General features: G+C 47.8%; 1 protein-coding gene across 2 annotated transcripts in view; it reads right to left on the bottom strand.

Annotated features, from left to right (window-relative positions):
- LOC113203876 (aspartyl/asparaginyl beta-hydroxylase) overlaps positions 1-10,812 on the bottom strand; it is a 24,414-nt gene extending 13,602 nt beyond the window's left edge. The window contains exons 1-12 of one of the 2 annotated variants that reach the window (XM_026418793.2): positions 10,616-10,812; positions 6,596-6,832; positions 5,121-5,270; positions 4,172-4,702; positions 3,384-4,054; positions 2,945-3,038; positions 2,572-2,649; positions 1,711-1,836; positions 1,397-1,608; positions 1,124-1,283; positions 696-886; positions 543-587 (exon numbers count right to left, since the gene is read on the bottom strand). In XM_026418793.2, coding sequence (XP_026274578.1) covers positions 543-587; positions 696-886; positions 1,124-1,283; positions 1,397-1,608; positions 1,711-1,836; positions 2,572-2,649; positions 2,945-3,038; positions 3,384-4,054; positions 4,172-4,702; positions 5,121-5,270; positions 6,596-6,832; positions 10,616-10,667 — 2,547 coding nt within the window. In that variant the 5' untranslated portion in view covers positions 10,668-10,812. The remainder of the gene's footprint in view (positions 1-542; positions 588-695; positions 887-1,123; positions 1,284-1,396; positions 1,609-1,710; positions 1,837-2,571; positions 2,650-2,944; positions 3,039-3,383; positions 4,055-4,171; positions 4,703-5,120; positions 5,271-6,595; positions 6,833-10,615) is intronic. The other variant, XM_026418794.2, reaches the window with a different exon arrangement.
- Positions 10,813-11,654: the final 842 nt, after the last annotated feature.

The raw sequence follows: 11,654 nt of genomic DNA, 5'->3' as shown, positions 1-11,654 counted from the left end.
GTTAAAGATGATTAATTAACTTGCAGAGATTGGACTTGTTTCCCTACAACTTTAGTGCTCATGAAGCTAAAGGTGGCTTGACGGATGAGGCAACAATATTAGTTCTAGAGCAAGTTTAAACAGAAGCCAAAAATCATGCTAAATAGATTTATCGTAAAAAATCTTTGAGGGAGTTAGTTTATCTTTCAAATTAGATATAATAGTTTTGAAAATGTCATTTCATTACTGAAGCAGGCCAAAAACAAAAGTATTGTTTAATCCAAATAAAACAAAATTGATGACAATTCTAATTGGATAGAGGGAAAAGGACAAAAAAGGAACAGACTATATGTTGAATTCCTACATTAGGAAAGAAGAAAACAAATCCATAAATACTTAAGATTTGGAACAAGTTAACTCAACAAACTTTTGCAGGAGATGTGGAAATTTGTGTTTGAGTGCCATGTGATGATAAAATGCAATATATATGTAAGCAAGGAAGATAGATAAATAAAAATGAGATTTTAAAAAGGTGATACGGCCAAAACAAGTGTTAGACTTACCTCTTCTATCTGAGCCTCCATTGCATCATAATCGGTCTTTGCTCTCTTCAAATAAAAAAGAAAATACATATAAAACATTAACTAAGTTCATGTTGCTTCCTCTACTGACTGTACTTTTATGCCACAAGATAGAAAATAGTAAAAATTATTTACAAGAGGTGGCGTGTTTGATTGTTCTGGTGGGTAATCTGGCCCCATTGGCCATTCAAGAAATTCATCCACTTCTTTAGGTCCACCCGTTCTCCTTACAGCTGCTGGAGGAGGAGATGGTTCATCTTCAGAGCCTGAAATCTCCTCTCCATCAGAAACCTCTGGGTCCGATTCCTGCGGTGGTTGTATGATGTCTGTTTGGAATGATATTTTTATTAGATAAACCCTCGTAGCAAAATAAGGAAACAATAGCATTAAGTTCTCAAAAAAAAATATACAGATTTTGACTGCATTTCAAATAATTTGTCACTCAACAAAAAGCTTCTGATATTGAATTTGGACAGGTAACAGTACTTATAATTAAAGTTAGTTGAACATGATGCTCATTTCTGTGACAAGGAACACTTTAACATTTCAGGTAACACACTAACTTTTCCAAGGTTGAATATGAGGGATATATTCGCCTTCTTCATCCTCTACCTCTTCTTCCTCATCCTCTATATCTTCTTCTTCATCCTCCAGTTCATCGTCATCCTCTTCTTGACTAGATTGTTTTGTGGGAACTGCTGCCAGCTTGTAGCCGTACCGTTTCTTAGTAATGATAAACATTGAATTAGTTTCAGTTGAAACCATAAATTTACAAACCAAACAAGTGACAAATTCATCATACAGATAAACAGCCAAATACAAGCTACAATTCTTACATCAAAATCTTCTTCTGGTCCCTCCTCTTCCTCCTCTTCCTCTTCTATATCTTCATCCTCCTCTAGATCTTCGTCCTCTTCATCCTCGATCTCCTCATCTTCACTAGCTTCAGGTGAAATCCTCTCATATTTACGGACAAGATCTTGCCTCACAATTTTGGTGCGTAGTGGATCTTCTTCTTCATCGTCATCAAACTCCTCATCAGAGTATTCTATAGCAGACCACAAGACCTCTCTTATTTCTCAAACTTTTGACAAACTTTTAATTTTAATTACGTAATAACTTAAGAATTTCCAAACGCATTTGAATGTACCTTCAACATCATCTGGCTCTGGTATAAGATTAGAAGGGTCCACAGTAGGAGGTATTAAAGTTTGTCTTCTTGGGACAGCACTTGCTGGGATGGCTGAGTGTTGCAAGTTTGCAGCTCCTGCTTCATCTGTTCCAAAAGTTGACAGGTTCAGAAACAGGCCAGAGTATTGAGACCAGAAATCAGTTTAAAAAACAATCAAGAATTAACTGTATTGTGTAAGTTACTCACAACATCTAAACAAGCCAGAAAGCCTTTTCCATATTACAATGGGTTGGTTTGTTAGTATGTGGAGAGAAATCATGTTAGTGGAAAATTGTTCACATTACCAATGAAACAACCAGCAAAACATCACACTTGTACATTGCCATTCTTGCATATAAATATGGCTTAATAATGTTTCCTCTTATTCGCCCCATGCTATTTATGATGACACAGAGGAAGGAGAATCACTTACATTATATGAACAGGCAGTGGACAGTTAACAACTAGTACACTGCCAGACTGTAATATGCACATGACAATTTGCAAGACTCAGTTGATTATTGACAATTACAAGCTCCTTGTTTTTGTAATTAGAAAATTATTGCACACCAACTTCTGGCAAAAATGTGCAAAAGCAAGAACTCCTAATGCAAATGTAAATAACAGAAACATTATTTAGGAATCTCATTTGAACAACACATTTTAAGTGCATGCAAATACTGCATTTCAATCACAATCACCTTGAATTTCACTCTCTGAGCTCAAAAAGCTATTTTTATGGAATAAGGCAGAAAAACACAGCAGGTCTCTTTATCCATGTTAATGCAAGGTTTGTCCACATAACGCATAAGCAAAAGGAAAAGGCGCAGTTATACCGACCACTTTCGTTCCATTTCCTAACCAACACCACGTGGGCCACAATGATGATAGCAATTCCAACACCAAATTTAAGCGCCACTGTGAACAAACCAAGAATATTGACTTAAAATCCACACACTTAATAAATAGGAATTCCTTCTTTTACATTAAAATAATCCTACAAGACAGCATTTGACTAAAAATATAAAACTTCTAAATAATTCCATAGATTGATAAAAAAATTCTTATCACAAAATGAGCATCACATTCCTAAAATGAACCGTTGAGCACTTTGAAAAATATGTAAAGGATCTCTAGAATTCTGAAATCGATAAATGTTTATGCTTAAAACTATAAAAGAGAGAAAAAGAAAAGGGAGGGAATGGTTACTCACGCGTGATAGGCTCAAGACTTTCTGCTTCCTCTTCAGCTTTTTCGGATTCCATGTTTTCAAGGGCATCAGTGATTTCATCAAAGTCATCATCAGACTAAAATACAACAAAAAGAAAATTTAATTTAGTTCAGTGGGAGAATGCAGCTTTAAGCTATGTCCTAAAATTTGGTTTAAGGGTCACTGAACCACAGTTGTTAAAGTACAAGAGATTGGAAAATTATATTGAGAAATTATTAAAGAGAGAGGGGGAAAAGCAAAGTGCAAGTTTAGTAAGGGAGGTGTACAGGCTGCTCAAATTCACTATTACTCCAACAAAACATCAAAACAAATAAGCATTACAAGACATGTCACACACTGGTGAACTCAAAAAGCCACTAAAGGTGATTTGGGTTAAGAAACACACAATATTGCGTTACTGAGTTGTGTTCTTTCCCCTCACCTCCTCATGCTGCTCAGCTGAAACATCTGTCCTTTCTGATATTGGGCTAGTACCTAGAGAGTCAAATTCATGTTCTATCTCTTCATATTCATCAGTATTTCTTGAAATGTCATTCACATCATCTTTATCGTCATCATCATCATCATTAACATCTTTATCATCTTTATCATTCAAGATGTCATCATCAACATCATCGTCATCATCATCATTCTGGTCAGGTTCATGAAAACCTTCATCAACATCATCATCTTCTTCACGCTCCTTCAACTCTTCACTGTCTTTGTTTTCTGGAGCCTGATTCCCTCTTGTATCAAAGAAATCGTCATCTCTTTCGTTACTTTTGTCTTCATTTTGTTCATCCCTGTATAAATTAATTTTGTCTTCAGCTTCTTCATTTTCCTCATCATTACTATTATTACTATCACCTTCATTGTCTTCCTTCTCAATTTCACCATCAATATCATCGCCTTCATCATCATCACCATCGGTGTCATCATCACCATCAGCGTCATCTTCACCATCGGCATCATCTCTATCATCATCTTCACGATCATCATCACCATCCGCATCACCAATATCATCATTGTCACCTTCACCACTATCTTCATAAGCACTGTAATACCCAGTATCGGAACCTTTCCCTGCAGATTCATTGATATCATCTTCTTCATCTAAAAATACACCAAGTTTTGTAAAACGGAGATACACTTGCTTATCTAACATGACAAAAACTAAAAAGGCCAAAAAAGATAAAATAACTGAAGAAACTATTTTTCCTGCCTAGTTACCTTGATCAACTTCACCCTGGGCACTATCAAAATCACCAGTGTCCTCTAGATCTTCAGCACTTGCTGTTACTCCAGGAATTTCTTTAAAGACAAACTTGTCTTCGCCACTGTCATTATCATCATCTTGTTCATCTTCAGCAGTAAATTGAGTATTCTCTTCTGCAGACTGAGATAACTCTTGATCATCTTGTCCGTCAAGTTCCTCAGGTTCATTTTCATCTTCATCTTCCTGAGACGTAACTCTATCAGGTCTCTCGTCTTCATGGTTGTCCTCATCAGCTCCATCCTCCTCCTCTCCTCTGTCTTCCTCTTCCTCTTCCTCTTCCTCCTCCTCCTCCTCCTCTTGGTTCGCATCCTCAGCTCCTTCATCTTCTTCCTCCCCACTTACCTTAGACTCAGACTCCACACTACGAGCGGCCCTCGCTCTAAATTCTTGTTCTAGCACGTCACTTTCATCATGATCCTCGTGTTCCTCATCGTGTTCCTCATCATGTTCATCGTCATGTTCTTCATCATGTTCATCGCCATGTTCTAGAAATATAAAAATGAAAACACATTATGACCACTTACAATACGTTAGCCAGGGCCGCAGATCACACTTGTAAGACACAATCATAGCGCCTCACGCACTGCTCTCTTTGTTGTACACTACAACACAAAGAGTTGCACTGCGAGAGCCCCCCCACCAGAGTGTTGAAAGCCCACGGTGAATATCACAGTCGAGGGCGACAATCTCCCTCTAACCGTGGTGAATATTCACCACAAGCTAAGACGTGGAATGTCATTGAAAGCTATACTGCGAACCAGAGTGTATCACTGTAACTAAACGCCGTGATAAAATCGACATATTCACCGTAGCTCATGATGAAAATTCGTGGGGAAACTTTACAGTGCGTACGGCAAAATTCACCGTGAGCTTTCATTGGTGCGGATAGTTGATCTCCGTTACCATCGTCATCGTGCCCGCCGTCGTCGTCGTGCTCGTCATGTTCGCCGCTGTCCGCCGCCACGTCGTGCTCATCATCGTGCTTGTCCGGAGGCGAGTCGTCTATCCAGCCCTCCAGCAGCTGCGACCAGGGCGAGTCCGAAGCCGTCGCCACTGCAAGCAACGAGTGCGGTAAGCTCCCCATAACATGAGGACGTAATGAAGAAAACGTAAAACGGAAAAAAATTAATGCCATCACAACAAACGTCTTTATCAAAAAAAGACAGGAACAATATGTTTTTTCCGGGTCGACGAATTTTCCACGACAACCAAAAAAGTTTGTTGCAACAAACAACACCTTGCTAAGACGACGACATCAGAGTTTGTTGCGAAATACATGAGGGTTTTTTGTTATTTATTTTATAGCGGGTCAGAGCGGACGATGCAATGGCTTTCGCAATTCCCGCCCGTGAGCGATTGTCCAGCAAGGACTCCGCTTTTCGGCAAATTACAGGACCTCGGTGCCTGCGAACATCAGGGTAGGCCAACCCGGAGTAGCAGTGCACGCATGCATTGCAGGAAATATGTTGCCTACCTACCAGGCGCTAAGAGAGATTCCCGTTGGCTGAACTGGGCAATTTCGTATCGGCAAAAGACTTTCCGGATACTCCCTGAGGCGCCACGAGTAACATTAGCCCTGCCGTGGGCACGTTATGTATGGGTTCGTCCACATTCGAGTCAGTTTGCCTTAGTAAACGAGAGGGAGGCGCGCGCCGCCCGCCGCTCACCCCACACTACAAGTAAAGGAGTGACCAAAAACGATCCAAATAGAGCGATATTGTGAATCCAAATTGATGACTTTTGGGAGAGTGATATTAATTACATCGCTCGTTTGTAGTAACTTCTGCGACATTTTCGGTTACGAATAAGACACATTTTGAGTCATTTTCGCAAACGTCGCTAGTTTAGAGTCGTTTCTGAGACATTTCCTGTTACTCGTGTCGAGCCATTTCGCCAAAATCACTCTAACAGAGCGATGGAGCCTATACGTCGCTCTATTCGGGAAAGAAAGGTCGCTCTACGTTTTACAGTGTACGTGAGCGCTCACGCGTGCTTAACTTTACACGCCGCCCCTGGCCGTTGGCCACCGCGGATTTTTGTCACCCGCCGCCGGGCCAGTCCGGAAGGCATACCCCTGAAAGCCCAAGAGGCTATGCAATCCCGCAACACCGCCGCGTTTAATTCACGTGGTATTCCGAACAAACTTCGTTGCCCTACCCTAACAAGGTGGTGTTAGCTGTTGCAACAAAATATTGGTTTTCTCAGCACATTATTTACACCTTCAACAAACAAGTTACGAACGTGTTAACAAAAGACGTTTGCTGTGGCAATGAAATCTTTACTCTACGCCGCATGGACTGTTCAGAATAAAAACAAGTTGAAGTTTGACCCTACAAGTGTAATTTTATTTTAGCGTGGATTTTCGGCGCGGCGCTCACCTTCGTTTGAGCCGCGGTGCTCGGTGATGATGAGCCCGACCATGACGGCGATGGAGCCGAGCAGCAGGAAGAAGACGATCTTGGCGCAGATGTTGCCGCCGAGGCGCGACTCCTTGTAGATGTGGATGAGCTCGTCCGGGGACGCCGCGGCCGACGGGGAGCCGCCGCCGCCATCCCGGGCGGCCGGCGCCGGTGCCTCCTCCCTCACGTACACGAACGGCGGCAGCGTCGGCTCATCTGTGGACAACATTCACAAGTTCAGAGACTACAATACCAAACTACTGTCCCGAGTGCCCACACCGTGGACGACCCCCGCTACCCGTACTGTTGAGACTTGCGGCTCACTCAACCGACAAGTAATCCGCGACTGACGGCGGAAATGTTTGATCAACGCCCCCCCCCCCCTTTCCTTAGGAGAGTGTGCTGTGTACCGCGCGTGCCGCGCTGCACTCCACGGGCCGCACAGTGATGCGGGGGCAGAGTGGAGTGGACGCCCCAGGCCGGCAGCAGGACCTCCGGCCCACGCTAAGGAAAGAAACAATTTGTCGAGATCGTGGTAGAGTTTTTGTTAGGTCGAATGCTAGAGGGAGGACAAACATATCGGGCAAGGCCTGAAAAACCTTGCGGAAAACACCTGCAGGAAATACCTGCACGAACAGGGTCAGTCAGGTCAGACGTCCTACGGGAAGGTTATAGAGCAGGGCGAACTTCAGGAGAAGCAACTCTCAGCTAGCCTCCGGGGTATAATGACATGAGCCCGCCTGGGCTTCAGCCCGGATCACGAGCCCCAACTGGCACCCGATATGAGCCCGACATTTGCCCATCCTGACGATTTGGAACGCAGGCCACTTCTTGGCGTGCTCATATCGGGCATTCTCAGACCCGGGTTGGGCTCATGTCCTTATGCCCAGCCTCCGCTGCACCACGGCTGCACCAGAGGGGCCGGACGGGGGGCAGGGCGCGGAGAGAAAGAACCTCTCGCGGAAGAGCGCGACGATTGGAGCTGTCGATAGTGGGGAACGTGCCGGTAGGACACAGCAGCAGGCTGGCCTTAGACCACGCACTCCTGTGCTGTGGGGACTTCCTGCCAGGCGCGTATTAAGGGGGGGGCGGGGGGGGGGGCGGCGCCCCCCCTATGGCCCCTAGATAGCCGCCTGAAAGGTAGGCACTTTGAGCCACAAAACCCCTGAATGTAGGCAACTTGCGCTACACCGCCCCCCCTGTCGGCCGCCCCTTACTACGCCCCTGCTTCCTGCCCACCCCAGGTGTGGTGTGGGGCGGATGCGGCACGGAGGCCACTGTGGACACAGGGCCGATAAGCATAGGGCGGAGAAGCATGGAGCCGTGGCCGAGGGTGGCTTGGGGGGATATGTCACATGGGCGCTTTTCTCACTACGCTCGCTTCGCCTGTGACCCCCGCCCCGCCGCGCCCCGCCCCTCTTGTTCCTCAGGTTGTGGCCCCGGGCGGGCGCAGGGCGGGCGGCCAGGCGGCGCGGCATCGCGGAGGTGCGACTAAGAATAGCCCCGCCAGCTTGTACCGTCCCAGGACTCTCCCCCGGGGTCCTCCCATCCCCAGGGCACCGCGCCAAAGGCGCCCCCGGGCCGCGCCGCCCCGTCGTCGCCGCGGTTAGCTAGCCGACGTGGCGCTCATGACGCAGCTGCCCCGTCCGTGACACGACCACGGGGTCTGCTCGTTCAAAAGCTCCGGTCTCATCCAAGCGACCTTACGGCGCCGCATCGAGGAGTGCGAATCGATTCACCACGACGTGGCGCCTCTAGTGGCGCCTAGGGTGGCTCCTCGGGGGGTTCTTCGGGTGGCGCCTTGGGTAGTGCCCTCGGGTGGCCTCCTCGAGTTGCACTCTCTGGAGGTGCCTCGGGTGCCACCCCTTGGGTGTCACTCCCGGCGGGGCGCCCTCGGGTGGCGCCCTGTAGACTGATTCCGCAGAGCACTCAAGGCGGGTTTCTCCCTCCCTCCTAATGGCCGTGCCTCATGACTGCGACAAAGAAGGGGGTACTACAGGCCCGTGCGGAATCAGTCTGTTAGGCGTTGCCTACGCGCGAGCACATTCTGCGTCCAGCGGGCCCAGCACTCGGCGGGCACCCGACCCGGTGCAAGCCGGCACAGGCTGCTGACCCCTCCTGTCAGAGGCTTTTGGCAACGCACGGTCTGACAAAGCGCCCGCCCGTCCGCAGTACTGAGCGTCGTCGTCGTCTCGGTCGTCGTCATCGCCATCGCGTGGTGGAGGTCAAGGGACCGGGCCAGCCAAGACTAGAGGTACCAGAGGATCGCGACTCAGGAGGGCGCACGACAGGTGGCTCCAGCCGGTGGGTCCGCGCGGCACCAACGAGACGAGCCACCGGAAATGACGTGCGCGTGTTCCGGGTGTTTGTTTTTTTGAATGCGCCCTAAATGGTGTTGCGTGGGTTCGCCCGCAAGACGCCGTTGGCCCCTACGACTCTAGTCCCGCTACCCAACCGGGGATGCCTATCGGATCTGCGGCAGGTCGATGGTTCGACGTCTGCCCCTGTGATACTGCACCGGCGTGCATGTGTGTGAGCTGTGCGGGCGGGTTGCCTGCGGCCGCTGCGAGTAGGCGCCCCGACCACAGGTGGTGCTTATTGCACCGCCACCACCCATTGTGGCCCGAGTAGGCTGCAGGTTCAGATTAACGAGCGCTTCTATATCTACCATAGTAAAGAAATTTCTTATTTGAAACGTTTCTTAATCTGCTCCTCGTTTGTCTAGAACTCTACCACATCAGCTGCTACGGCGGCGTGGCCGGCCGGCAGCCGCGGTGGTGGTGGGCCCAGGGCAGTGGGACGCACGCCAGGCGGCGCCGGGCCGCTTCCACGCTTTAAAATCGTGCCAAAGGCGTAGAAAGCTAAACGCATCCTCTCGACGGCCACCACGACCACGTGGTGGAGGAAGCCTCTGCCGAACAACGGCCGCGGCCTGGGGGGTAGACAATCCGCGGGGGCGGCGCAGGACTCCTCGAGCCTGAGGCGGCCCGAGGGGTCAGAGGCGGCCCGAGGGGTCAGGGAGTGTCCCTGCCTTAGGCAACCCGAGCGCACGAGCGCACACGCCAAGGGCTCTAGCCAAGGGCAGCAGGGCGCGTCCAGCCAGGCCCGGCGGCCGCCAGAGGCTCAAAACAGTCGTGTCGGGTCACACACTCGCCGGCTCGAGTTTCTGGAGCACCAAGTCCTTCACGCGATGTGGGTGTCCGTCCGTGCGAGTGAAGGGCATGTGGTGGCAGGTAAAGAACACTTTTGGACCCTTATCTGGAAATAGTAGCAATAGGTCATCCATTCTACAGAACAAAACCGCTAGATGTTGCTAAATTTTACCAATGACCTCAAGGAAAGGGTTGTTTAACTTCCACAGTTAAGCTAGGTCCAATAGTAAAACAGAAATGTGATAACAGTTTCATTTCTTTCAAATTAGTGGAATCATAACGCAAATGACAGAGAAAGAAAAGAAAAGTAGAGGAATCATAACGCAAACAACAGAGAAAGAAAAGAAAAGTAGCGAATTGAAAATTTAACAAACACAGGGGACTAGAAAAAAATTAACAAGACATTACATTATAAATTCTGTGCAATTACATCAATTTGATTTGGTAAATTATTATGTCAGGAACTTATATGAACTTGTGCAAAAGAGCAGATCCCAAAACTTAAGGTTGCCATTTAAACTGGCCAAAGAATGAAAGAGAGCAAAAGTAATAAGTTTCGGTAGATATCAAAAATTTGTTCAGACTAACTTAAATTTCAAAACTATTTCATATTAAAAACTATGTCAAATATGGGAAATTATTTATATTAATTTAATTTTACCTTTGAATTAACCATTTGCAATTCATTTTTCTTACACAGGGACACATTACAAAACAATTACCTCGTAATAGGAAGAAAAACCATTTGACAAGAGTCCTGAACTAAGGAAATACCTCTTATCATACAAGAAGCAACTGGTGTCCCAAGTCCGAAACTTTTTGCTTTTCAGATGGCTGTGTAACTAACCTTTCTTTTTCTTTTTATCCTTTCGCTTCCTTGGTTGCACATCCCCCGACATATTCCAAGGGGTCTACCGCACAACACACTGATTCACTCTCAAAAGCCCGTGAAAGAACGTCCAAAGAGACACCACACAACTGCTCCACACAAAATTACATCTCGCACTGGTGGCCTGGCGCTAGCGACGACCAGGCAGGACCAGGCCGCCCGCCGGCCCGGCGGCGCCCAGCCAGCAGGCCAGCGGGGGGCGGGGGAGGGGAGGTGGCTCCCGGCAACGAGGCTATCTTTGTACGTTATGAGAAATTCAACCTCGAGCAGGTCAGGGTGGGCCACCGGCTCCACACAGGTGCCATGTGGGTTGGCCTAACCACCCCATTGCAGGCGCCAAGAGGTGATGTTGGTGTAGCGGACGAGCTCGGCACTTGTACAGTGTTCCCTCGATATAGATACGCGATTTGGGCTTCGCCTCGGATCTACATCGAGTGAACACAGGTAGGGCGTGGGTACCTCGCCTGGGCGGGGCTCGGGGCAAGGCCGGACCCTCCGGCGCCCAGCAGCCAGGGGATTAGCGACCGGCGGGGAGAGGTCTAAGCTGGGCCCACGGTGTAGAGAGATCTCTACACCGTGGCTGGGCCGTTCGCCTATTCCGATCAAAGTCTGTTCTGTTCGAAAAACGTCCATTATGTTCATTGCATCGTACTGCTTTTTTAAAAAAACATTTTTTTACGTCCAAACCGCATGTCTAAACTTCGCTGTCCGCTTAGTGTTAGTGTAAGGCCTCGTGGCCGACCTGAAGTTCAAGTAGCATTGGAACACGGCTCACCTCCGTTGGCTGGGTAGCTCTGGTGGCAGGGTCACTGTAACTGTCGAATTGACTCGGCGCTCGGGGTTGTGGGTTCGAATCCCGCGTACCCCTGATGGTAAGGCCTCTGGGTTTCAGTCTTGCTCACCTTGCGACACCCGTAAGTCCAACAACCAAAGTCCTCTTCAATCCGTTTAAGTAGCTTTCATTAGCTGCGCGGGGCCCGTCACAGATACGGGTGAG

Source organism: Frankliniella occidentalis, unplaced genomic scaffold, assembly GCF_000697945.3.
Source record: "Frankliniella occidentalis isolate FOCC.00 unplaced genomic scaffold, Focc_3.1 Scaffold94, whole genome shotgun sequence".
NCBI classification, from domain to species: domain Eukaryota; kingdom Metazoa; phylum Arthropoda; class Insecta; order Thysanoptera; family Thripidae; genus Frankliniella; species Frankliniella occidentalis.
This window is presented reverse-complemented; position numbering and strand designations above follow the sequence as displayed.